Raw genomic sequence first — 26,887 nt, forward strand, 5'->3', positions numbered from 1 at the left:
AAACTTGATCATGATCATCTACTGACAAAGAGTTTAAGATTAACGTATCCCAGTCAACTACTGCTCGCCGGTAATAACGAGAAGCTCCCATTTTCAGATACCTCTGCGTGTGGAAAAAGAAGAGGAAGTATCAACCATTCATGTTTACTAGTACCACGAAAGATATGTCAAGCGTCAAGTCTAGTGGCCAGAACTGATTGCAGCAACCACAAGTTATTTAGGAAAAGGATTGCAGTGACGAGGATAATTTGTCTTTCATTAGCTAGCATTTCTGCAAGATTGGAACAGTCAACGATGGCAGACTGAAGTTTTTTTTAGTGTGATAAATCAACTGGAGACTGGACCTGCCAAAATGAGGTCTTAGAGTATCTATCAAGGTAACGAGGGGGAAATAAAAGGAATTGTTGGAAATTTCTAGGTGACAAATGACTCTTTGTACGGTGCTACCTTGTAATTTCTAAGCCACGATAACTTTGTAACTTCCACGCGCAAGTTTCACAAATTATTAACGATGTATTTTTTACGAAAATTTATATAAGAAAGTTGTTTTAAAAATTATATCAATCTGCTTTTAATTTTTTTTATAACTAAAATTAATTAATAATATATTAATTTATGATGCGTTTTTCTTGTTGGTTACTATGGAGTGCCTATAGGCTATAGCTCTCATCGTTTCGTAGCTGCAAGTGCTTATAAGCCAAAATTCAAATTTTTGAAGTTGATTTTGTGATTTTTTCATCATGGTTTGTTTTACACATTTCACTTTTAAGTGTCTATGATTATGTGTATAATTTTATTCTATAAATTATTTTTATTTGAAAAACGTATTTTTATTTTATTTTTTTCTAAAAGAGCGAAACGATGGGGCCTATGTCTCTCCCCTGCCAAATCGCTGAACTGCAACTTAGCTATCAGCTCGCCTCGTGAGTAAGGAGAATTTAGAGAAATTACCATCAAATTCGCGTGCTCGACTTTTTTACCATCTAATCCGCATGTCTTCTATATCATTAGGATTACTAATTAGTTTATTTGGTATCACTTTTTCGGTTTTTCATGTATTTCTTATTTCTTATTTTCATTTATACCCTTTTTTTTCCAGACATATGAACAATTTTGCCCTCGGCCGCCTTGCCAGAACCAAACAAACATTGATAGGGACGTATCTCGTGGTCGTGTACCCTGCCGCCGCCGAGAGAAGATCGAGCTCGTCCCGCAGCCGCCGGTCGTCGTCCCACCACCGAGTGCCGTCCCTCTGTTGACCACCGTGACGCCGCCCAGCACTGCGAGGACCCCGTCGGACGGACCGTCGTCCCGCCGCTCGAGGCCCATCCCAGCGGGCACGGAGCGGCCGGACGAGATGGATGGGCCTATGGATCTCCACTACTAGCTCCCGTCAATGGCTGAGGTGATGCTGTTTAATTAGCCCTCTTTTTAAGCACTCTGAACTGCTCCACTAATCATATCAGAATCCCGGTCTTTTGGCTAATACTTCAAACAACATATCACTCTGAAAATGATCATGTTTAGCTAGGTCCAACACTTAATTGCAAGTTTAGCTATATCTAATTATTGGAAATAAAATGTTGCATCAGCAGTGACACTGTCATCATGCTAATGACATTGTAAGGCACGGATGACGCTCCCGTCGACTGCTGCAGCACGACGCTCGACGGCGGCACGGCGGACGACGGAGGGACGGCACTCGGCGGCGGGAGAACGCTCTTCTCTCAACGATGACAGGGTACGCGACTACAGAGAATACGAGATGCGTTCGTATCCATGTTTGTTTAGTTTAGCAAGGCAGGCCAAAGAGCAAAATTATCCACATTTCTGAGAAAAAAAAGGTATAAACAAAAATAAGAAATAAAAAATACATGAAAAACTGAAAAAATGTATCACTAATTAGCAATCCTAATGATATATTATAGAAGACATGCAGGTTAGGTGGTAAAAAAGTCGAGGCACGTGAGTTTGGGTTGCGTGGAACTTTATTTGGGCCGAAGTGGGCTTGGGCCGCACACCCCTTCGTCTCCACTCAACTCTCCACGCCGACAGCCACCGCCGCCAGCCGCGTCGTGGAACGGCGGCGCAAGGTGGTCCGTGGTCCTTTACATGGCGGTTGCCTTCCTGGATCCGCTGCTGCTGCTGCCACTACTGTGGGGGGCGCGCCATCTATGCGTGCTCGTGCGGCCAGAGCCAGCGATGCGGAGAGGGAGGAGGCCGCTGCCTGCTTCGTCGCGGCGACCGCCGGTGAACTCGGTCGAGGTAAGGCTCTGTGTCCTCGCATTCGACAATCTGCTTGGCTGCAAAAGCAGTGTGTCTCACCCAACTCGTAGTCGCCGATAATATTTTCTAGACCTAAAAACAGTTTCGAGTCTCCGATATTGTAGTCCTCGGATTACCTAGCGTTTGAAAAAGAATATGGAAAGATCAATTTTACTACGAATGATTTGTTGTTAATTTCCTATGCAGAGTTGCAGACCGCAATTGTATAGTGGAGTCAGTCCCAGATCCCATCATCCCAGCCGGTCAAGAGTCAAGATAAGCAGCCGGAACTTATGATTGTTGCAACGAGGAATTCTTTTAGAAAAGGTCAATTGTCTTCAGTAGTAATCCTTTCTGCAAGATTGGGAGAGTCGATCCTGTTTAGTTTGCAAAATGAAAATTTTTGGATATCATGTCGGACGTTTGACCGGAAGTCGGAAGGGTTTTGAAACACGAATAAAAGAACTAATTTTATAGCTCGCCCGGAAACCGCGAGACGAATCTTTTGAGCCTAATTAATCCATCATTAGCACATGTGGTTTATTGTAGCACTTATGACTAATCGTGGACTAATTACACTCAAAAGATTCGTTTTACAATTTTCCCTCTAACTGTGCAATTAGTTTTTTTCCATCTATGTTTAATGCTTTATTTAGATGTCCAAAGATTTGATGTGATGTTTTTAGAAAAAAAAATTAGAAACTAAAATGCGATCAGTTTTTTTTAAAAAAAGTTGTTTAAGTGTGACAAATCAACTGAAAACATGATTAGAGTAAATGTGGTCTTAACAGGTGTCATATTGGACCACACATTCAACAAGGACAGCCTAACTTGTAAGAGAACCCAAACTTTGATTTGCTCACCTTTTCTCCCCATAGTCATGGGCTTTCGCGCTCACCATTCATTCAACACAGTTATCGTCTCCTAGGTACTCCCAGGTGCACCCGCGTGGCTCCAATTTACTTCCTACTAATTCAACTCAGAAGGTTTGGTTTTACGTTCTTCGACAGTGGGCTCTGTTAGTACTTATCCGAAATTCACTGATCTGTCTTTGATTTTTGTCAGTCGTACTGATCAATGTATCGATATATCTTTCTCTGTGATGATCAGGGAGGGAATCTCGCAGATTGCTCAAGATGGGAGAGATAATTAGTTCTGCAGTTGTTCATGAGACAGTGAACAAAATCATATCAGGCATGATTGAGAAGTATGAGCGAAAATCAAGCGCAGAGGAACAGATGGAGAGGCTGGAGATGGCGCAAATCAAGTTGGAGATTGCACTTGAGACGTCCAGTAAGTGGCAGATCACTAGTCGGCCATTGCAACGTTGGCAGAAGAAGCTAAAGCGTGCTGCTGAAGAGTGTGACGACACGCTACGCAAGTGCAGGCAGCGTGTCCAGGAAGAAGAGGAGGAACAGCAAGTAAGAACTTCCTCCTTTCCTAGGCGAATTGCCGATGCCACCAAATCGCTGATATCATCCATCTTTCCTGGCAATTTCGATGAGCAAACTAAATCTGCTGTTCGAAGATTCGAGTGGTTTGCAGATGGAGCTAGTGACTTTATGAGATCTGTGGAGTTTGGAGGGACACCACGTCGTTACTTGTTCTTCGATCCTCTTATTGGGCACCTTCTTGCAGGTGAAACACTAGAGTACAAATTGGTGCAGGGAAACAAGAAGCATTTCTTTTGGATACGGCCCAATAACATTGCGGAGCGAAGAGTAGAAGCTAAGTTAATCTTTATTTGCAATGATGGCAGTGCACCCGAGAATAACTTTTTTCTTGGTATGATGCTACAACTTTCAGAGAGTACAAACATAGTTGGCACTATAATTAAGTGCTTGCAATTGTTTACCCCTTATTTCCAGTCTACAACTGAAACTGTTAGGAAAGATCTTACTCAGCTACCTACACAAGACTTCTCCTGGATGCCACGTTCTTGTTCATTTCGTTGGGACAACATTCATAGTGTAGCTACTGAGTGGTTCCGCCCAAACCCACTGTGTTGCAGGCATCATGATCAGAAGGTATGTAGTAGTGGCTACATGGATAAGTTAGAATTTCCAGATGTTAATCTAGAACCAGTAATTGAAGTGTATTTGGAGAGCCAAGTTTACCAATATGGATGCAACAATCAGAGGGGGGATGTGCCCGGGAAAATATGTTCTCTGAGAAGACCATCACAGCTGAAACTTGGAGTATTCCTTTTGCCTCATGTTTCTTCAACCGACCTTCTGCCTGCAACTGAGAATTTTGTAATAGAGATGATTGATGGTGAGGAGCAGCAGCTTTCCTGTCACACAAACATTGCACTGAACCAGCTTAATGAGATCATGCTTCCAAAAGCAATAGATAGCATCAATCAGAATGGAGAAGTGGCAGCACATCAGTTGTTGTGGAAATCAAAGCATGAAGCTGCATTCTTTAATGTATGGAACACAAGAATGAATACGTCAAGCATATTGAGTACTGCTGGGAAAGAAACGTTGCTGCAACAACATGACCTTCAGTTGGAGAGCCGAGCAGATGTGATCTCTGAGTTTCTCACGCTGTGGGTTGAGCGTACTCCTGTCATGATGCAGTTCTCTGCTGTGGATTGGATTCAAGCCCTACTTGGGGGACCTGGAGATTCTAAAAAAATGCTGATGAGTGTGTAGCTAATATGAATCAGGAGGGGTTGGTGAAACCTAGCTTTGGGCTGCTAGTTCAAAACTGCAAATCTAGATTCCACTGCTGCTGAATTTCTTAACATAGAGGAATGATATGGGCTGTTTTGGCGAGTTGGATATTCTTTACTGTTGCTAGACGCTCCTTCAAATAAATTGTTAGAATCAAAAGGAAACAGATGACACCAAGATCGATCTAGAATTCCAGATTATGTAACACAGATTGATGAGGGTAACAAGGACAAATACAAGGAATTGATAAGTAGTATCCTGGGTGACAGTATTATACCGTGTTAACTTCTACTTCCTCCATCCAAAAATGTGAACATTTTTAGGATTTAAATCTTGTATTCCTGTTACTATTCACAGCATGGTACTCCCTCCATTTCATTGGCCAGGGTAACAACCAGTAACAGGGGAAATGCAAGGAGTGGGTAGGAAATATTCTAGGCGATAAATGTGTATTGAACAGTGTTAACCTGGTATGCAAATAGGAGTTCAACATGGTGTTGCAGCATTACCCAGGAAATCCAGATCAATTGATGTGTAATCAATCTTTTTAGCTGAGACTTGCATGTATATGCTTTAATCAAGATTGAATTTTATCTGGATTTTCAATGTTTCACCCTGTTGGCTTTTGTGTCCAGATTTCCGTGCAACTTCTCTTTTTTTTTTTATGCTATTTATCTTGTGAGCAGACAGTTATTGCATGAAAATTCGTCAAACAAGACAAAGGTTTTAGCTAGTTTCCACATTCTCCACTTGATCAAGAGTTTAAGATACTGAAAACTTGATCCTGATCATCTACTGGCAAATGAACTGAGAAGGTTGACTACCCACCTGGACCTGAGCCTTCCCATCTTCGTGCCGTTCTGCCCTTGCTACTGGTCGCCGGTAATAACAAGAAGCTCCCATTTTCAGATATCTCTGCGTGTGGAAAAGGAACAGGAAGCATCGACCATTCATGTTTACTAGTACCACGAAAGATATGTCAAGCGTCAAGTCTAGTGGCCAGAGCTGATTGCAGCAACCACAAGTTATTTAGGAAAAGGATTGCAGTGACGAGGATAATTTGCCTTTCATTAGCTAGCATTTCTGCAAGATTGGAACAGTCAACGATGGCAGACTGAAGTTTTTTTTTTTAGTGTGATAAATCAACTGGAGACTCTTTGTACGGTGCTACCTTGTAATTTCTAGACCAACAATAACTTTGTATATGTAGATAGGAGTTGCGAGTGAAACACAGTTTCTTCAGATTATCATTAACAATTTTAACTTGGCTTGGAGCCATTACCGAAGAAATCGAATTCACTGGATGTGTAACCAACTTTTTTTCTTTTCAGTTTTTAATGTGTACTAGCATTTTTGTTATGAATTTTGATAAAAGGCTTTATGACCAGTAGACTGATAATGAGTTTTCGTTAAGAAAACATTTTTAAGATAATGAAAGTTTTATTTCACTTGGTCAATTACATCGAGACGGTACCAACTAACTAAGAGAAAGCACGAGCACGACCAGTTGGATGAGTCTTTTTTGCAATATTCCTAGTTAGTCCTGTTCGACTCGGCTGCAGCTTGAATTCTTCATGGAAAAACTAGCCACACGAAGATTCGAATTTTCAATGGTACTCAGGTCATCTCCCGAAACAATGATCTGGAAGTACATGCTCTCTTCGAATTTCTCAAGTTCCCACTAAACTACTACGTATTTTAATAACTGATGTTGCTAATTTTTTATCATATGTTTCACTATTCATCTTATTCAAAAATATATGTTTAAGTAAGTTTTTTAATAGGATAAATAGTTAAATTATGGAGGCTGCATTTATTCATTCCTCCAAGTTACTAACCATTTTCTCGTTTTTTACATGCACGCTTTCTAAACTACTAAACGAGGTGTTTTTTATGAAATGTTTCTAAAAGTTGTTTTAAAAAATCATATCAACATATTTTTTTCAATTTTTACAACTAAAATTAATTAATAATATATTAATTCAAGTTACTTTTTTTTCGTCGGTTTCCAAAAACGCAGCCGGAGTGAGGCCGCGTTCGGCTGAGGATATACAAAATATAGTAATAGATTAATATATAATTAATTATTTGTTAATTTAAAATTTGTAAAATAGATTAATATGATTTTTGAAAATAATCTATAGAAATTTTTTTAAAAATACATCATTTAGCAGTTAAAAAACACACGCGCAATAAATAAAAAACTAGGTTTAGTAAGAGCAGGTACAATAGCAAGCTATAAGCCAATTATAAACATATTTTAAAGATATAAGAGAGAAGAGAAGTGTGATACTAATTAGCTACAGCACGTGCTCTAAGACACAGTATGTGTATGACACGTAGTACCATGTATTGATGTTTTAGAGATAACTATTATATAAATTGACTATTAGATTGATTATAGATGAATTGGAGCCAGCAATTGGCTATACTAGCTCTAAGAGCAAGGTCAATAGTGCAGCCAACAGCCGGCTATACTCGTTGCCACATCATTTTACCGCCAATATTCGAACTAACCGGTACAATAAGTTGGCTATTACATGTCCTATCTCTTATTAATTAAATAATTAATTTTGTATGTACATATAACTGTGTAGGATCCAGAGAGAAATCAATATCTGTGGCCATTTATGTGCACTGTGGCATGACCATACGTTTATATTAGAAAACTAATTCTAATCAAATGCTAAAGGAAAGATATAGATCATGTCACTACTGTATCGTTCCTTCAAATAAAATTTATTCTAGCTTTGCAAGAATAAATAAATATGCATACAAGGAGGGACATAAAAAAATCTATGAAAGAGGAACATAAAAAAAATCTGCAAAAGAGGAGGAAAATCCAAGATAACTAAGGAATCGTTTCTTCTGCTTGCTTGCTTCAATCAACGGAAGAAACCACTGGATGGCACGGATCAAGCATGGTGACGACGCCCACATGCTTCAAGCGCAGGACATTAATCTGACGAGCGGAAAGCATGGATATGGTTGGGTACAAGAGGAACATGAGCGACAGGGTGCGTAGCCATCGATCCAACAGCGGCGGCAGCTCTTTCGTGTCATGCGCCATTTTTGGTGGTGGTGGAGATCGGCTCAAGCGGAAGAGAGAAGCAACTTGTGGGGACGGATTGCGAGATCTAGAGAGGGCGAGAGACCACACAGGATCGATACGGCTTGGTGTGGTCCCACAAAATGTGTTTCTTTATCGCTAACGCAGCTGCATGCGAGCGCATCGCATGTGGAATCGTGCTAGCGCCCAGCGACAGATTAGTCGCTCGCTTTTCTCTCCCCCTATTCTCACTTCTCAATATAGTAATTTAATGACATGGACTATTTTATAGCCTGCTGCGTAGAACAATTGTACCTGCTCTAAGGGGTAAAGAAGAACGCGGCCGGAGTACCTCGGCTCTGTCTCTCCCCGAACAAATCGCTGAACTGCAACTGTAGCTATCAGCTCGCCACGTGAGTTTATGTTGTGTGGGCTGAAGTGAGCTTGGGCAGCGTAATTTACTTGGGCCGAAGTGGGCTTGAGCCGCACACCCCTTCGTCTCCACGCCGACAGCCACCGCCGCCGGAGCGCGGAACGGCGGCGCAAGGTGGTCCTTACATGGCGGTTGCCTTCCTCGATCCGCTGCTGCTGCTGCCACTACTGTGGGGGGCGCCGCGCCATCTATGCGTGCTCGTGCGGCCAGAGCCAGCGATGCGGAGAGGGAGGAGGCCGCTGCCTGCTTCGTCGCGGCGACCGCCGGTGCACTCCATCGAGCCATCGAGGTAAGGCTATGTTTCCTCGCATTCGACAACCTGCTTGCTTGCTGCTGTTCTCTTTAGGGGAGAGGCGGCACTAGGATTGCACAAGCAATGTGTCCCACCCAACTCGTAGTCGCTTTCGAGTCTCCGATGCGATATTGTAGTCCTCGGATTTACCTAGAGTTTGAAAAAGAATATGGTAAGATCAATTTTACTACGAATGATTTGTTGTTAATTTCTTTTGCAGACCAGACCGCAATTGTATAGTGGAGTCAGACCCAGATCCCATCATGATCATCCCAGTCGGTCAAGAGTCAAGATAAGCAGCATGTGTCTGTCATATTAGACCATACAGGCCAGCCTAACTTTGATTTGCTCACATTTTCTCCCCGTGGTCACAGGCTTTCACGCTCACCGCTCACCTTTCATTCAACACAGTTATCTTCTCCAAGTTACTCCCAGGTGCACCTGTGTGGCTCCAATTTACTTCTTCAACTCAGAAGGTTAGGTTTTTCGTACTTCAACAGTGCGCTCTCTTAGTACTTATCTGAAGTTCACTGATCTGTCTTTGATTTTTGTCAGTCGTACTGATCAATGTATCGATGTATCTTTCTCTGTGATGATCAGGGAGGGAATCTCGCAGATTGCTCAAGATGGGAGAGATAGTTAGTGCTGCAGTTGTTCATGAGACAGTGAACAAAATCATATCAGGCATGATTGACAGGTATGAGCGAAAATCGAGTGCAGAGGAGCAGATGGAGAGGCTGGAGATGGCGCAAATCAAGATGGAGATTGCACTTGAGACGTCCAGTAAGTGGCAGATCACTAGTCGGCCATTGCAGCGTTGGCAGAAGAAGCTAAAGCGTGCTGCTGAAGAGTGTGACGACACGCTACGCAAGTGCAGGCAGCGTGTCCAGGAAGAAGAGGAGGAACAGCAAGTAAGAAATTCCTCCTTCCCTAGGCGAATTGCCCATGCCACCAAATCACTGATATCATCCATCTTTCCTGGCAATTTCGATGAGCAAACTAAATCTGCTGTTCGAAGATTCGAGTGGTTTGCAGATGGAGCTAGTGACTTTCTGAGATCTGTGGAGTTTGGAGGGACACCACGTCGTTACTTGTTCTTCGATCCTCTTATTGGGCACCTTCTTGCAGGTGAAACACTAGAGTACAAATTGGTGCAGGGAAACAAGAAGCATTTCTTTTGGATACGGCCCAATAACATTGCAGAGCGAGGAGTAGAAGCTAAATTAATCTTTATTTGCAATGATGGCAGTGCACCCGAGAATAGCTTTTTTCTTTGTATGATGCTACAACTTTCAGAGAGTACAAACATAGTTGGCACTATAATTAAGTGCTTGCAATTGTTTACCCCTTATTTCCAGTTTACAACTGAAACTGTTAGGAAAGATCTTACTCAGCTACCTACACAGGACTTCTCCTGGATGCCACCTTCTTGTTCATATCGTTGGGACAACATTCACAGTGTAGCTACTGAGTGGTTCCGCCCAAACCCACTGTGTTGCAGGCATCATGATCAGAAGGTATGTGGTAGTGGCTACATGGATAAGACAGAATTTCCAGATGTTTGTCTAGAACCAGTAATTGAAGTGTATTTGGAGAGCCAAGTTTACCAATATGGATGCAACAATCAGAGGGGGGATGTGCCCGGAAAAATATGTTCTCTGAGAAGACCATCACAGCTGAAACTTGGAGTATTCCTCTTGCCTCATGTTTCTTCAACCGACCTTCTGCCTGCAACCGAGAATTTTGTAATAGAGATGATCGATGGTGAGGAGCAGCTTTCCCGTCACACAAACATTGCACTGAACCAGCTTAACGAGATCATGCTTCCAAAAGCAATAGATAGCATCAATCAGAATGCAGAAGTGGCAGCGCATCAGTTGTTGTGGAAGTCAAAGCATGAAGCTGCATTCTTTAATGTATGGAGCACAAGAATGAATACGTCAAGCATATTGAGTACTGCTGGGAAAGCAACGTTGCTGCAACAACATGACCTTCAGTTGGAGAGCCGAGCAGATGTGATCTCTGAGTTTCTCAAGCTGTGGGTTGAGCGTACTCCTGTCATGACGCAGTTCTCTGCGGTGGACTGGACTCAAGCCCTACTTGGAGATTTAAAAAAATTGCTGATGGGTGTGTAGCTAATATGAATCAGGAGAGGTTGGTGAAACCTAGCTTTGGGCTGCTAGTTCAAAACTGCAAATCTGGATTCCACTGCTGCTGAATTTCTTAACATAGAGGAATGATATGGGCTGTTTTGGCGAGTTGGATATTCTTTACTGTTGCTAGACGCTCCTTCAAATAAATTGTTAGAATCAAAAGGAAACAGATGACACCAAGATCGATCTAGAATTCCAGATTATGTAACACAGATTGATGAGGGTAACAAGGACAAATACAAGGAATTGATAAGTAGTATTCTGGGTGAGAGTATTATACCGTGTTAACCTCTACTTCCTCCGTCCAAAAATGTGAACATTTTTAGGATTTAAATCTTGTACCAAAAATATAAGTATTCCTGCTACTATTCACAATATTGTACCATGTTAACTTCTATGGTTTCTACGGCAAAAATTTACTTGGTATGTAAATAAATGTTTAACATGGCGTTGAAGCCTTGCCCAAGAAATCAGGTTTGGTGGATGTGTAATCAACATTTCTGAGTGGATTTTTCATGCATATGCAAGATTAAATTTTATCTGAATTTTGCAAGTCCCACCCTGCGTCCTTTTGTTTCAGATTTCCATGCAACAATCTTTTTATTAACCTATTGTATTTATTATCAGGTGATAGGACAGTCACATGGCATGAAAATTCTACAAACAAGAATAAGGTTTTGGGCTTTAGGTTAAAATTTTAAATTTTAGTTTAAAAGTATAAGCAGAAACGAGTGTACTTACGTGGTCTAGCTAGTTTCCATTTTATCAATGAGTTTTAAGATACTGGAAAGTTCTCTGCTCCGCTGGCTACGCTAGACACCTGAACCTTCCAGATCGAGGAAGGAAACTCCATGCCCGGACCGACCTTCTCATTTCGCCGGTGCAGGCTATCCATCGCCAGATCGTTGTGCTGCGGCAGCAGACATGTCCGGCGGTGGTGATCGGCGGCGAGCGACGGAAGGAGACGTGGAGACGGAAGGGCCCAACTGGTAGTGAAAGTACGTCCTCGTGATGGCCCAAGCAGCCCATCAACTGGTAGTAAACATCTTCCTCTTCCTCCACACCACCATGTCCACCACCGAGCAAGCAGGAGACAGCCACGCCACGCACGCACCCCACCCGGCCATGGCGTCTCCGCCGCCGGACGATCCATTATACATGCGGAGAGGGAGGAGGAGGCTGGCCAGCTCCTCGCAGCGGCCATGGAGCGCCGTCTCAGTACGGCTCGGCTTCCTTGCATATCTCATCCTGTTTTTTGTTTTTTTTTCCATTTTAGTTAGTTGCTGTTCTTGATCTACTGCTTTAGGGGAGACACACGCACTGGCACTGCCCCAGAAACGTACCCCCAGCTAATTTGTAGTCCCCAACAATTTTTTTTTTCTGTAGAACCAACAACCCAAACACCCATTTCGAGTCGCCGGTAATATAATTTTCAGATCCCTCTGCAGGTGGAAAAGGGATAGGAATTATCGAGTACGTATCCATGTTTACTGGTTCCTCCGCTTCGTATTGTAAATGCGTTTGTTCTAAGTCAAACCTCTTGGTCTCCTGGCTGCTTTGGAAGGAAAGGAATCCGAGTCTCGTTCAAGCGCGCAGTGGTTCCGTGCTTTCAAGGAAGAAGTTGGAGTGTGGTCAGCAGCTGATTTCTTTCGGGAACCTCAAGGGATAGGTTAATACGTTTCAGCAGCTGGCCTGGGCTGTTTTCAGCCAGGATCGTCCTTTTCTCTCGGTTTCTATAGTCTATACTTGTTCATTCCAATCTTAATGAAATTAGGGCGCCTAGTCTTTGGCTGCCCCGGCAAAAGAAAAAGGTCAAAACCTCTTTAAGTTTGACGAAATTTATAGAAAGATATGCAATAATTTTAATAAAATAATATTGTATATAAATACATTTAATTGTGGATTTAATGAAACTATTTTGATGATAGGGTTGTTCTTATATTTTTCTATATATAAATTTATTAAACTTGAAAATGTTTGATTTAAAACAAATCCAAAGTGTTATAATATGAAAGATTTGTTGTAAGCGTGAAGATTAGTAGCACAAACTCATTTCAGCAACCAGTAATTTCTTAGGTAAAATTTGCAGCAACAAGAACATTTTTTCTTCAACAACTAGCATTGGTGCAAGATTGGTCAGTCAATGGGAGCAGATTCTTCAAGTTCTGTGAGTGTCAACTGGAGACTAGACTAAGTGCTCTCCATGTTTGCCATAGTAAACCATACATTCAGCAACACCGGCTTCACTTTCAAAGTAACCCAATTTTCACGCTAACCACTCATTTAATCTAGTTGCCATCTGCTGGGTACTCTTTTCTGCATCTTTGGCCCCAATTTCCTTCCTACTAGTAGTAGTTCAGCCTTCCCTTCATAAGACTACTAGTTCAGCCAAGAAGGTTTGGAATTATATACTTCAACAGTGCAGTCAGTGCACCACCGTCTTTTGATTTTATTGGTAATTCGCTACTCTATCTCTTGATTTTATTGCACATATTAATCGATATACTGATAATACTTAATCTGTGCTCGGATCAGGGTGGGAATCCTACAGACTACTGACGATGGGTGAGATAGTCTGTTCTGCCATTGTTCATGAGGCAGTAAACAAAATTATGTCTGGCATGATTGACAAGTTTGAGGGAAAATCAAGCGCAGAGGGTCACCTGGAGAGGCTGGAGATGGCACAGATCAAGTTGGAGACTGCACTTGAGACATCCAATAAGTGGAAGATCACTGGTGGGCCATTGCTACGTTGGCAGAAGAAGCTAAAGCGTGCTGCTGAAGAGTGCGAGAACACACTTCGCAAGAGCAGGCAGCGTCTCCAGAAAGAAGAAGAGGAGGAACAGCAAGTAAGAAATTCCTCTTTTCCAAGGCGAATTGCCCATGCCACCAAGTCACTGGTATCATCTGTCTTTCGTGCCAATATTGACGAGCTGAGTAGATCAAGTGTTCGAAGATTTGAGTGGTATGCAGATGGAGCTAATGATTTTCTGAGGTCTGTGGAGTTTGGAGGGACACCACGTCGTTACTTGTTCTTTGACCCTCTTATCGGACACCTTCTTGCAGGTGAAACGCTAGACTACAAATTAGTGCAGGGAAACAAGCAGCATCTGTTTTGGATACGACCCAATAACATTGCAGAGCGAGGATTTGAAGCTAAGTTGATCTTTGTTTACCATGATGGCAATGCACCTGAGGATAACTTTTTTCTTTGTATGATGCTACAACTTTCAGAGAGTACAAACATAGTTGGCACTACAATCAAGTGCTTGCAGTTGTTTACCCCTCATTTCAAGTCTACAACTGAAACTGTTAGGAAAGAACTTACTCAACTGCCTACACAAGACTTCTCCTGGGTGCCACGTTCTTGTTCATACCATTGGGATGACATTCACATTATAGCTACCGAATGGCTCCGGCCAAACCCACTGTGTTGCAAGCATCATGTTCAGAAGGCATGTGACAGTGGCTACATGGACAAGATTGAATATCGAGATGTTTCTCTAGAATCAGTCATTGAAGTATATTTGGAGAGCCAAATCTCACAATCAAAATTTAATGAACGAAGGGCTGCTGTACAAGGAAAAAGTTGTTCTCCTAGAAGGCCATCACATCTGAAACTTGGAGTGTTCCTTTTGCCTCATGTCTCTTCAAGTGACCTTGTGCCTGCAACTGACAGTTTTGCCATGGAGATGATTGATGGTGAGGATCAGCTTTGCTTGCACACAAACATTACACTGGTACAGCTAAACGAGATTATGCTACCAAAGGTGATAAATAGCTTTAATGGGAATACAAAAGCGACAGCGCACCAGTTTCTGTGGAAGTCAAAACATGAAGCTGCACTCTTTCATGTGGGGAACACAAAAATGAATGTGCCAAGAATATTGAATGCTGCTAGGAAAGCGTCACTTTTGCAACGGCATGGCCTTGAGCTGGAGAGCCAAGCAGACATAATCTCTGAGTTTCTCAAGTTGTGGGTTGAGCGTGCTCCTGTCCTGATGCAGTTCTCAGTTGTGCACTGGATTCAGACCCTACTTGGTGGAGCTGGAGATTCTAAACTGCTAATGAGTATCTAGCTAGTACGAGTCCGGGCAAGCTGGTGAAACCCAACTTTTGGTTGCTGAATCAAAAGTTCAAATCTAGATTCAATGTCTACTGGATTTCTTAACCTCGAGGAAGAATATAGGCTGTTCAGGGGAGCCGGAGATTCTTAAAGTAGATACTGTTGCTTGAATCTCCTTCAAACAAGGCCCTTGGAAAGAAAAGGAAATACAGATGGCACCAAGAATTCCAGATTATGTAACAGAGATTGATCAGGGTAACGAGGGGAATATTGGGTAGGAAATATTCTTTAGGTGAGACATGAGTGAGTACAGTTAGATATGTAATCAGTCTTTTTATATGAAACATTTAGCCAAGAATTGCAGTTCAGTTAGATGTGTAATCAGTCCTTTTATCTGAACTTTTGCATGTATATGCTTTAATCAAGACTGAATTTTTTGCACGGCTCATCCTAGTCTTTTCATTTTGCTTATGATTATAAGCCAAATTAACCTTAAATTTGAAAATGACTTTAAGGTTTTTCTTATCGTACTTCCTAACGACGGCCCCAAAACAGCCCATCATCGGTGGGTTAGTGCAGGGCTTCTAATGGGCCTAAATGGGCTTGATCGCCTTCCACTATCACTTGGGCCGCACCAAACTCCTCGTCTCCAAGCTGACCACCACTGACACCGCAGCCATGGCCTCCGGGAGCGCCGCGACGAGGGCTCGGGTAGCCGCAGATCGACGGCGCATGGTGGTGGTGGTCAGGGCATGGCGCTGCCGTCCTCGATTCCCTGCCAGTGCCACCGCCACTGCGGAGCGCCATATATGCGTGCTCCTGTGGCGACCCGGCAATGCGGAGAGGGAAGATTCCCCCTTCTTCCTCGTGGCTACCGCGGCAAACTAGGTCGAGGTATGGCTCGGTTTCCTCGCATTCCAAGACCCACATTTCGTCCTGCGTAGTTACTGTTGTTTTTGGGACAACCAACGCTCGTTTTTTTTGAAGATTGGGAGAAAAAAAGTTTACAACAAATGAAACGGAAAAAAATTGTCGACAGGAAGCTCTCAATCATATCCAACGAGCGAGCAGGCAACAGCTCATTGAAGGCTTGGAGTAGTCGCCAATAATTTTTTTAAGAACAAAGGGCACTTCGAGTCGCCGATAATATATACTTGTTGTTGTCAGATTCCCCTTATTTAGTTACGGTTTTGTTCAGGAGCAACCAACATATACCAGCTAACTTTTAGTCGCCGATAATCTTTTTTTAAGAACGAAGGGCATTTCAAGTCACCGATAATATATACTCCCCCGTCGCAAAATGTTTAACGTCATTGACTTTTTATATATGTTTGACCATTCGTCTTATTTATTTATTTTTAAAATATGTAAAGCTATATACATGTATAAAAATATACTTAACAATAAATAAAATGATATAAAAAATTAATAATTATGTAAATTTTTTGAATAAGACGAATAGTCAAACATGCATAAAAAAGTCAACGGCGTCAAACATTTAGGAACAGAGGTAGTAGTTGTCAGAGTCCACTTATGGTAGAAAAGGGATACGGAATACAAGTTTAGTGTAAAAAATAATATGTTGTTCTGCACTTGTATAGTGGAGTTGGTCCCAGATCCGAACTGCCCAAGAGTAAGACTAGTAGCTGGAACTGATTACAGCAACTAGGAATTCTTTCACAAAAGGATTGCAGATTGGTCAGTCAACGGGGGCAAATTTTTAGTTTGTCTGAGTGTGGCAAATCAACTGAAGACTATATTAGAGTGATTTGTTCCCAACAGATGCCATATTAGACCACACATTCAACAAATACCAGCCTAAAGTCATGCACTTTCACGCAAACCATTCACACAATCCAGTTACTGTCAGCTGAGTACACTGCGGTGCTGGTCAGCTGGTGCACTTCTGTGGTGCCAAGTTCCTCACTACTAATTCAGCATATAAGGTTGAGCATTACATATACTTCAACATTGCACTTTTGTTAGTACTTATCAGGAATTCAGGTCTATCTTTTGATTTTTTAGGCATCGTGATTGATGTATTGATATATCTTGCTCTGTGCTAATCAGGCGGGGAACCCTACATATATATTACTGAAGATGGCAGAGATAGTCAGTTCTGCTGTTGTTCATGAGACCGTGAACAAAATCATTTCTGGCATGATTGACAAGTATGAGCAGACATCAAGTGCAGAAGAGCAAATAGAGAGGCTGGAGATGACACAAATCAAGTTGGAGATTGCACTTGAGACATCCAATAAGTGGCAGATCACTGGTGGGCCATTGCTATGCTGGCAGAAGAAGTTGAAGCGTGCTGCTGAAGAGTGTGACAACACACTACGCAAGTGCAGGCAGCGTGTCCAGGAAGAAGAGGAGGAACGGCAAGTAAGGAATTCCTTCTTTCCTAGGAGAATAGTCCATGCCACCAAGTCAGTGATATCGTCCATCTTTCACGGTAACATTGATGAGCCGAGTAGATCAACTGTTCGACGATTCGAGTGGTTTGCTGATGGAGCTAATGACTTTCTGAGATACCTGGAGTTTCAAGGGACACCACGTCGTTACTCTTTCTTTGACCCTCTTATTGGGCACCTTCTTGCAGGTGAAACGCTAGAGTACAAATTAGTGCAAGGAAACAAGCATCATTTGTTTTGGATATGGCCCAACAACATCGTTGAGGAGTGGAAGCTAAGTTGATCTTTGTTTACAATGATGGCAGTGCACCTGAGGATAACTTTTTCCTTGGTTTGATGCTACAACTCTCAGATAGTACAAACATAATTGGCACTACAATTAAGTGCTTGCAGTTGTTAACCCCTCATTTCAAGTCTCCAACTGAAACTGTTACGAAGGAACTTGTTCAACTCCCTACACAAGACTTCTCCTGGGTGTCACATTATCACTCATACCACTGGTACAGCACTCACAATACTGAGTGGTTCCGCCCAAACCCATTATGCTGCAAACATAATTGTCAGAGCATATGTGGTAGTGGCAATAGGGACAAAGTAGAATTATCAGATGTTTCTCTTAAAGCAATTATTGCAGTGTATTTGGAGCACCAAATCACACGATCTAGATGCAACAGAGAGAGGGCAGCTACACAAGGAAAAAACAACAAACGGAAGGCAGATTTACGAGGAAAAGGATGCTATCCAAGGTCTCCACATCTGAAACTTGGAGTACTCTTTTTGCTTCATAAGTCTTCAAATGACCTTCTTGCAGGTGAGAGTTTTGCAGTGGAGGTGATTGATGGTGAGGAGCAGCCATGCTGTCACACAAACATTACCCTGGAACAGCTAGATAAGATGATGCTACCAAAGGCAATAGATAGCTTCAATCACAATGCCGAAGCGAGAGTGCACCAGTTGCCCTGGAAGTCAAAACATGAAGCTGCATTCTTTCACTTGGGGAAGACGAGAATAAATATGCTGAACACATTGACCACTGGTAGGGAAGCAACGCTGTTTCAACAACAGGACCTTGAGCTGGAGAGCCGGGCAGATGTGATCTCCGAGTTCCGGAAGTTGTGGACTGAGCGACCTGTCTAGATTCAGCGCTCAACTGTGGATCGTGGATCCCTCCTCCTGCCGGAAACAGTGAGTTATGCAATAGAGGTGATCAATGGTGAGGATCCACTTTCCTATCACAAAAGCTTTACACTAAAACAGTTAAGTAAGATCATCCTACCAAAGGAGATAGATAGCTTTAGTCGGAATGCAGAAGCAACTGCGCACCAGTTTCTGTGGAAGTCAAAACATGAAGCCACATCCTTTCAATTGGGGAACACAATAGTTGATGTGCTAAGAATATTGAGTACTGCAGCAACGTTGATGCAACGACATGGCCTTGAGTTGGAGACCCAAGCAGATGTAGTCTCTGAGTTTCACAAGCTGTGGGGTTGAGCGTGCTCCTGTCCTGATGCAGTTCTCAGTTGTGCACTGGATTCAGACCCTACTTTGGTGGAGCTGGAGATTCTGAGGAGTTGCTCATGAGTATCTAGCTAGTACAAGCCTGGACAGGAGTTGCTCATGAGACCCTACTTCTGGTTTCTTGTTCCAAACTAGATTCTATGGTGCTAAATTTCTTAACCTAGAGGAAGAATATATTCTGATTAGCGGAGTTGGGGATTCTTGGAATAGCTACTGTTGCTTGAAGCTCCTTCAAACAAGGCCTTGGAAAGAAAAGGAAACATATGGCACCAACACCACTCTAAAATGTCAGATTATGTAATAGAGATTGATTGATCAGTGTAACAAGGGGAAATAAACGATTGAGCTTTTCCTTTTTGTGAGAAGTTTTGTTTCTTGCGCCTATTTTGCTCTCTCAATGAAATGAAATGCAGTTCTCGTGCGTTTTCGAAAAAAAAATACAAGGGAAGAAATGCAGTTCTCCTGCATTTTCAAGAAAATAAAATAGGTGATAGATGAGTTTGTACAGTGCTAATGCTTTCTAGTTTCTAAGAATTTGGTAGTATGTTAGTAGGAGTTTAACGTGGTGTTGAAGCATTACCCCCCAAGAAATCCAGTTCAGTGGATGTGTAATCAATCTTTTTATCTGAATTTTGCATATATATGCTCCAGTTTGGATGGTATATGAAATCTGCATGTCTCATCCTTTTGCTTTTTTATCTCGGAGTTCCATGCAACTGTCTTTCGTGCTATTTATTATCAGGTGATTAGTCAGTCGTTGCATTTTGCTTCTTGGAACAAGATATAGTTTCCATTTGATCATTTGCTGGCAAGTGAGTGGTCAGAGCCTATGTGGTAGTGGCAGCATGGGCAAGGCATAATTACCATGTGTTGCTTTGCCTGCTCGGCCGTGGGCCGTGGCTATCACATCTGTGAGGCCCACCTATCAGTAAAGAAGGCCTTGGTAAAGAATACGGTTTAGCCCATGAAGGCCTTTAGCCCAATGCGAAGCCCATACTAACTGTACTCCTCCCTCCGTTTCGTAATGTAATGTTTGATTTTTTTTCTTATAATGTTTGATCACTTTATCTTATTTAAAAAATTATAAAAATATTATTTATTTTGCTTGTGACTTATTTATTATCAAAAGAACTTCAAGCATGACTTATCAATTTTTATATTGGTACTAAATTTTTGAATAAAACAAATGATTAAATGTTACAATAAAAAAAAGTCAAACGTTTTACGTCGTGGAACGGAGGTAGTATTTTTTTTATAAGACATACTAACTGTGCTATGGGAAATTTACTCCCAGGAACTGTAGCGATCCATAAACTACACAGTCAGATCCGAACCTAAACTGTACGGGTACCCTTTTTAAGCATAGAAGGTTTCCAACCGTAACAGGACCATTTTCGTAAAGGTAACATAAAAATAATACCGTTTTCGCTCGTTTTCATAGCTAGAAACCTCTGAACTTGGGAGACGAAGGTCGACGGCACTTTTAATGTGACTTGCAGGTCGGCAGCAACTGCAGAGGCACACCACACTGTCTCAGCCATCGGAAAAGTAGTACGATTCTTTTCGTGTATGCGAGAACAATCGAATTTCAGGTCTTCATTGCTACGACAGATTTGGTTTAGACAACAGAGAACCCTGAGATCCGCAGCATATTCTCTCCTGCACATTACATAGCTAAACTGATTGCACAAAGATTCGAAGAAAGAACAGCACAATCCAATCTCCTGTTCCATTCCTGAAAAAAAAATGAACAGTCGACAACTCAAGTAGAGAGTAAAAAAAGAAGAAGAAAATCCGGCCTGGAAATCGTCCACGTTCACAGGCGAAAGAGCAAGACTTCCAATTCAGAGACATCATTCAGTGGGCTAAAACTTAAAAAGTACTCCAAAACCAGAGGCATGTCCCCCTGATTCGCCTTCTCTGACTTCAACGCTCCCGTCCTCTATAAATTCCACCTGTCTCCTCCTGCGTTGCCGGTGCCGACCACGCTTTGATAATTGATGTATTCCTCTTCCTGTCTCCTCCTCAACTGAAAACGAAAAGGGGGAGAAGCAGCTATAATTCAGCTCAAAATTCGATCTTTCGTTGCTGATCTCCTCCGCTCTGATCAGCAAGACTTGGTTTTTTTCTGCCGTCGCCGACGAGCCTGATGGATGCCTGGTCGTCGTCCGAGTTGGCCGGGAGGATACGGAGCTGCAGCAAGATCCTCGAGGCCCTCAGATCGGCGCCGCCGGCGCCGTCGTGTGATGGATCTGCGTCGACGTCCAACGGGCTCGACCGTCGCGGCGATGGCGCCATGCCGCCGGCAGCGAGCTCGGCGGCGGGTGGCGCCGGCTCGCCGGGCGGCTTGGGCGCCGAGACGGCGCTGTCCATCCTCGTCGACTGCTTCGGCCACTGATTCTATTCAGATCTTTTCTTATAATTAAGTTCATGATGATTTTATGTATCGCTGTAGCGATTAGCGAACGAGATGTATACGTACGTGCGGGAGATGATTAGATCTCATGTTGATATTGGAATTTGAGTTGATTTGATTTTTGGCTGTTTCTTTTTGGTTGACATGTCACGCTTCTACTGCTCCTTTTGTTGAGCTAATGAGCTCTCGTTGTAAGCAAGTTGGCCGCACGTTTTGCGTTGATTTTTCGGTTCCCCCGGTCCAAATCCATCGGTAGCTTCCGTAGCTGATTTTAAGAGCAGCTAATACGAACAATATTTACCCAAAAAACAGAGCAAACATAAATCAAACACCCGAAATCCTGAAGTGAAGTATGTGTCTATTTGGTTTGCCAAAATTTGGCTACCCTTTTGTTAGGAGAAAAGTTCTATAATTGCCTTTTGGAATTGTATGGACTTTACATGATTTTTTTTTTGCAGAAATTAGGTTCCGTCTAAACTTTCTAACCTTATTTAAATTTTTATTAATTAATATATATGGTTTATACGTGTGTTTAGATTAACTAACATTCATATGGTATGAGCAATGCTATAAAGTCGTACAGTTCCAAATTATGGAACTGGGGAGCAGGGTTTAGTTTGATTCCTTCAAATTTCTTTAAAATTCCTCCATTCCAAGTGAGATCTCAGTTTAATTCCCATAATAAATATTTTTGCAAAATTTCCTGGTCCATCCGAAAATAGGCCCGAAATGACTAAGGCCCAACAAGGCCCAGCGTTGCCACCTCACAGGCCCAAGTAGGCCCAAACCTAAGACGCGGAACCCGTTGGCGGCAACTGCTACATATCCCCCCGAGAATTCGCGCTTCGTCTCCGCCAAAATTTCCCCATTTTCTTCCTCCCCCTTCTCTCTCTCTCCACCCACCGCCCATGGCCTCCTCGTCGGAGAACGTCGAGGCGCCGCGAGACGAGCAGCCCGACCCGCCGCCGCGGAACCCTAGCGAGGAGGCGGGTGAGGAGATGGAGGTGGAGGCGGAGGGGGAAGGGGTAGGAGAGGGGGAGGGGGAGGAGGCGAAAACCCTAGAGCGGGCGGAGGAGCTGTTCGAGAGGGGGTCCAAGGCCATCGAGGACGGGGACTTCGTCGACGCCGTCGACTGCCTCAGCCGCGCCCTCGAGATCAGGTGAGGGTTTCTCCGTTACACCCCGCGCGCGTCTACGGTTCCACTCCCGACCAGGCTAAATCTTTCGTGTGGACGGATTACGAGGGGGGAATAATGTCAGATTAGTTCGGTGTTGTTGTGGATTTGATGGTGTTGTGCTGTAACGTGGGTTTATTTATTTATTTATTTTTTTTTGACCTGTGTAGCTGGGGAGATGAATCGGGTAGGGTTTAAGAGGTTCTACAGCTCTGCAAGCTGGTTGTCAAGATTTTCGATTATGTTTTGTCACTTAGCGACATGCGCAACGAGCTGGGCTGCTGTGTCGAGGAATAATTGAAATTTCCTCTTAACCTAGTGTTAATCGATGGCATGTCTCTTGTTATGGTGTGTGAATTACTACTATCGTAGTATCAAAGTGCAATCACTCAGACATTAGATATTGGTATTTCAAAAATGCATATGTATGCTGCTCCACTACCGGTTAGTTGGAAATATTTCATTGAGGTAAAGTTTAGATAAATGTAATTGTAGCTGTTTATCTTTACTAGCCAATTGCTAGAAAGGGCGTTTGGAAAGTATGGTCACCGGCGAAATGCAAATTCTTTGCGTGGTTAGTGCTAAAAAACCGAATTTGGACAGCTGACCGCCTGCAGCAACGCCAACGGCAAAATGAATACTTTTGCCAACTTTGCCTTCGCAACCTTGAGACGGTGGACCATCTCTTCAAGGACTGCCTCGTCACCAAACGGATTTGGCGGGACCTCGCAAGCAGAATCCTGGGCCTGAACCTAAACGTAGATGGCGCCCCATCGGACATCCCGCTCCAAGACTGGTGGTGCAATAACATCATCACACGGCCGAAAAAACTGCAGGGCGGCCTAAAATCGCTCCTGATTCTGGTCTCTTGGGAAATCTGGAAAGAGCATAACAATAGGGTGTTCCATAGATCAGAAACTCCAATCAATGATCTGATCAACCGCATCTTTGAGGAGATCAACTTCTGGCGGACTGGAGGAGCGATGGGCATCCTAGCACTTATGCCACGAGCTCAAGCGGACGAAGCCATGCTTGTAACGTAGCCTAGGGTTAGGTTTCAGGCGTGCTCCCCACCTCACCCCCCCTCCCCCCGTGTTTTCCTTTTTTCACCCTGTACTCTGCTGTGGACTTCCCACGGTGCTTGTAATTATTTCCCTCTTCTAATATAAAGTCACCTCTTCGGGGGCTTAAAAAAATGCTAGAAAGGAAATCTACAGTGAACTCAGTTAGTACACTACTTGACAGTGTAGTTACCAGTCTATAATGTACAAGCCCATCTCAGCTTACATTACCTCCCACTGAACTTGTGCTAGAACTTTAATGTTTGTGTCCTGACAAATTTATGCCTTTTGTTGTCACCAGGGTTGCACACCATGGAGAACTTGCTCCGGAGTGTGTTAGCACATATTATAAGTATGGATGTGCCTTGCTATACAAGGCTCAGGATGAGGCTGATCCTTTGGGTAATGTTCCCAAGAGTTCTTCAAATGAAGAGTCTGTGAAGAGTACTACTAACAAAGATGATAGAAGCTCAAAGGCCTCTGGTAGCAATACCGAGGATGCTTCATCTATGGAGAAAGCCGATACTGAAGAAGGTATCACTATATCATTATTGTACCTTTTGCCCATGTAACTGTTATTATCCACTAGTTCTGATTCTTTTGTCTTACTTTGTTCTTACATACTATCTGTGTTTGGCTGTTTGCAAATACTTGGTACTGGGGTATTATTCATCTTTCAACGTTGACCACTTGTCCTTTTCAAAAAAAAAGAAAAACTTAAAATGTTTGCCATATTATTGCAATGTGTTACATTCAAATTATAAGCATCAAACTTTCGTTCATTGTCGTCTAACCATTCAAAAAATATTGATGGTCACAGTGAAAACAGAAGTCAAATAGAAGTATTTGCAAATGGTGGGAGTACCCAAAAAAACATGCATAAAAGTGATATCAGTAATATATTATTGTGTATATCAAGTAACGGTCTTGTTGGAACCTGGAAGTGTTATAAGATTTATCTCTTCAGTTAGTCAATTCTCATTGTCGTTCCATAGGAGGCCATTTGGTCACAGCAGATATATCGGTTGGTCTCAAAGTGCAATTATATGTTGTGCAATTGACAGTGCATGATTTCAACAACAAAAGAAAAAGGTTTTGGTCGTAAAGAACCTTTTGTTGTATCCTTTTGCACTTGGAATAGAACACCAGATTAAACACATAACACATAAGAGATATATGAAGCACTTGTATGGGATGCTTTGCAAACTCAAGAGTTCCTTTTTTTTGAGTAACTACTGAAGTAGTGAAGTGTGCAATAATGTAATAGTTGTTTTTTTGGTCAAAATTAATTTGCCGGTCTTGCATTCCTATCAGAATCCTGACTAATTTAATTCAAGTGATTGGTCACTGATTGAGTGGGATTGGTTACACATCTATAGGCGCCTGACCACTTTCTGTAACTATAAGGTGGTCATGTTCAATGTGCTTTTCTTCCTGGTTTCCATGGCTAGTACTGACATAGCTATTGATTAGGGCAAAACTCAAATGGAAAAGGTCAAGAGGAGAATGGTGACAGTGACAAGGATGATGATGAGATGGCAGGAGATGAAGATGATTCTGATTTAGATCAGGCCTGGAAAATATTGGATATTGCAAGGGCCATAGTTGAGAAGAGCCCAGATGACACTATGGAGAAAGCAAAAATCTTTTCTGCTCTGGCTGAAGTCTCAATGGAAAGAGGTAGTCTTTGGTATCTTATTTACTCTCTTTTTTTCATGATTAATGGTTTTGATGCTAAGGCCTCATTTGATTTTCAGAGGACATTGAGAACTCCCTTGGTGACTACTTTAAAGCTCTAGCCATATTGGAGCATTTGCTTGAGCCTGACCATCGTCGAATTATCGATCTGTATCCTTCTTTGGCAACGGTAGTGCCAATTATCTGCCATACAATGTATAAAACAATATTTGCATCCCAGTTCTGTAGTGCTTGCATCCTTCTCAACTGGAGAATCAATATTATTATCCAAGTATATGTTCAATGCGAGTTCCACCAATCTGCATGGTTACTTTCACTCTTACATGTACGTGTTTGTGTACAGCTTGCTGAGCATGAATTATGGTTTCCAGTTCATCATATAGGTCAGATAGTGCTAGTATTTTGTCTTTGAGTTTTTATTCCTTTGTGTGCCTTAATTCAGTCCTAGAAACTTCCGCATTTGTTTGGTCTATGAGTTGGCATCGAAGATTTCAGATGCAATTCCATACTGCTCTAAGGCTATCTCATTATGCAAGTCACGTATACAAAGCCTAAAAAATGACAAGGAAGCTGGTAAAGATGATACTGCATCTGCTGCTGAAGGAGGCTCAGCAAAATCTGCTTCTGAGGATGAGATAGAGCTGCTCAGTGGCATTTTAAGTGAGCTTGAGAAGAAGGTAAAAATAAACTCGATTTTTTAATATGAATACACTTTTTACATTGCAACTTATTTTTATTCATGCATATGTAAATTCTGAATGTTCTGCCTATGTAAATTCTTGTTTATATGATTATACCTTTAATATCTCCAACTTCATTTTCTTCATGAATATATGGATGCTAAAGAAAGTCATTCATTTAAGTAACAATTTCTGAATTGGTTGGATTCAGCTGGAAGACTTGGAACAAGCAATGGCTACCCCTAGCTCTGTTATGGATGCGATTATGAAGAGAATTGCCTCAAAGGCAAGTGATGAACAGAATGCTACTAACACACTGCCAGCGGCTGCTTCGTTCAATTCTTCTTCACAGATGGCCGGGTCAAGCAACGGCTTCGATTCCTCAACTCTGTCTACAGCAGCTACACTTGGAAGTACTGGAAGCACTGTAACCGATCTTGGAGTGGTTGGTAGAGGCGTCAAACGAGCTAACATCAAGCCAATCTCAGCTGAACCATCGCCCAAGAGAGCTGCAGCTGATTCGCTTTCTGTAAAAGGTGATAGCAGCAACAACTCAGATGTACATCCCCCAGCACAAGAGGGCGATGATTCCGTATCAAAGTAGGGTGCAATTTAGTTGGCCCAATCTCTTTGTAGTAACTTAATGGGACATTTTCCAGTGCCACAGGCTGTGTTTGTAGTGTGGGATTGCATGGACCTCAATTCAACTCTTTCAGAGCTCTAAGTTTAGTTTCTTATATTAGTGATGAGTTTATTGTGTGTTAGTTCATGTTGGATACCGGGGTAGCCTTCCAACTCAATTGGGTCTGATCCTATATCTCCATCGGAATCTGCTTGTGACACCGGCGTTGCTAATCTCACTGGAACCAGATGTCGTTACGATGCAGCAGATCCAATTTTCATAAGTAGAATGCATCATATAAACAAGCTCTAAAAAATAAAAAAGAACTCCCTCAATTCTAAAAAATAGAATGCATAATATAGGAACTG

The 26,887-nt window shown here is 42.4% G+C and overlaps 4 protein-coding genes and 1 pseudogene across 7 annotated transcripts; all 5 read left to right on the forward strand.

Moving 5' to 3' along the window:
- The first annotated feature begins 2,035 nt into the window (after window positions 1-2,035).
- LOC102721288 lies at window positions 2,036-5,626 on the forward strand. Of its 4 annotated transcripts, XM_006657348.3 has the most exons (5): window positions 2,036-2,265; window positions 2,473-2,592; window positions 3,057-3,098; window positions 3,194-3,283; window positions 3,376-5,626. In XM_006657348.3, the coding sequence occupies exons 2-5, from the start codon at window positions 2,559-2,561 to the stop codon at window positions 4,920-4,922; spliced, it is 1,713 nt and encodes a 570-aa protein (XP_006657411.2). In that variant the 5' UTR covers window positions 2,036-2,265; window positions 2,473-2,558; the 3' UTR covers window positions 4,923-5,626. The 4 variants fall into 4 exon arrangements, with proteins under 4 accessions (XP_006657411.2, XP_006657413.2, XP_015695328.2 ...); XM_006657350.3 differs by lacking the exons at window positions 2,036-2,265; window positions 2,473-2,592 and having other exon boundaries at window positions 3,066-3,098; window positions 3,180-3,283; window positions 3,376-5,624; XM_015839842.2 differs by lacking the exons at window positions 2,036-2,265; window positions 2,473-2,592 and having other exon boundaries at window positions 3,069-3,098; window positions 3,194-3,251; window positions 3,376-5,624.
- A 2,808-nt stretch (window positions 5,627-8,434) lies between these two features.
- On the forward strand, window positions 8,435-11,373 carry LOC102721940. Its single transcript, XM_040526361.1, has 3 exons — window positions 8,435-8,714; window positions 8,938-9,193; window positions 9,318-11,373. The coding sequence occupies exon 3, from the start codon at window positions 9,344-9,346 to the stop codon at window positions 10,850-10,852; it is 1,509 nt and encodes a 502-aa protein (XP_040382295.1). The 5' UTR covers window positions 8,435-8,714; window positions 8,938-9,193; window positions 9,318-9,343; the 3' UTR covers window positions 10,853-11,373.
- Window positions 11,374-12,817: 1,444 nt separating this feature from the next.
- LOC102722228 lies at window positions 12,818-15,375 on the forward strand. Its single transcript, XM_006657352.3, has 2 exons — window positions 12,818-13,325; window positions 13,406-15,375. Exon 2 carries the CDS (start codon window positions 13,432-13,434, stop codon window positions 14,947-14,949), a length of 1,518 nt encoding a protein of 505 aa, XP_006657415.1. The 5' UTR covers window positions 12,818-13,325; window positions 13,406-13,431; the 3' UTR covers window positions 14,950-15,375.
- Window positions 15,376-15,639: 264 nt separating this feature from the next.
- On the forward strand, window positions 15,640-19,445 carry LOC107304594 (annotated as a pseudogene).
- A 2,701-nt stretch (window positions 19,446-22,146) lies between these two features.
- LOC102720344 (protein HGV2) lies at window positions 22,147-26,561 on the forward strand. The gene is made up of 6 exons (XM_015838973.2): window positions 22,147-22,443; window positions 23,821-24,053; window positions 24,993-25,199; window positions 25,277-25,367; window positions 25,666-25,894; window positions 26,109-26,561. Exons 1-6 carry the CDS (start codon window positions 22,193-22,195, stop codon window positions 26,499-26,501), a joined length of 1,404 nt encoding a protein of 467 aa, XP_015694459.2. The 5' UTR covers window positions 22,147-22,192; the 3' UTR covers window positions 26,502-26,561.
- The last annotated feature ends 326 nt before the right edge of the window (window positions 26,562-26,887 follow it).

The sequence above is a fragment of the Oryza brachyantha genome, chromosome 7, assembly GCF_000231095.2.
Source record: "Oryza brachyantha chromosome 7, ObraRS2, whole genome shotgun sequence".
In the NCBI taxonomy this organism is placed as follows: Eukaryota; Viridiplantae; Streptophyta; class Magnoliopsida; order Poales; family Poaceae; genus Oryza; species Oryza brachyantha.

Bases quoted from the DNA above. Each gene is read 5' to 3' on its own strand.
- LOC102720344 (XM_015838973.2), top strand. From the start codon at position 22,193: ATGGCCTCCTCGTCGGAGAACGTCGAGGCGCCGCGAGACGAGCAGCCC. The intron at 24,054-24,992 runs GTATCACTATAT...GCTATTGATTAG, and splicing joins GAAAGCCGATACTGAAGAAG to GGCAAAACTCAAATGGAAAA. The intron at 25,368-25,665 runs GTATCCTTCTTT...ATTCAGTCCTAG, and splicing joins CATCGTCGAATTATCGATCT to AAACTTCCGCATTTGTTTGG.
- LOC102722228 (XM_006657352.3), top strand. From the start codon at position 13,432: ATGGGTGAGATAGTCTGTTCTGCCATTGTTCATGAGGCAGTAAACAAA.
- LOC102721940 (XM_040526361.1), top strand. From the start codon at position 9,344: ATGGGAGAGATAGTTAGTGCTGCAGTTGTTCATGAGACAGTGAACAAA.
- LOC102721288 (XM_006657348.3), top strand. From the start codon at position 2,559: ATGATTGTTGCAACGAGGAATTCTTTTAGAAAAG. The intron at 2,593-3,056 runs GTCAATTGTCTT...TGGTCTTAACAG, and splicing joins GAGGAATTCTTTTAGAAAAG to GTGTCATATTGGACCACACA. The intron at 3,099-3,193 runs GTAAGAGAACCC...ATCGTCTCCTAG, and splicing joins CAACAAGGACAGCCTAACTT to GTACTCCCAGGTGCACCCGC.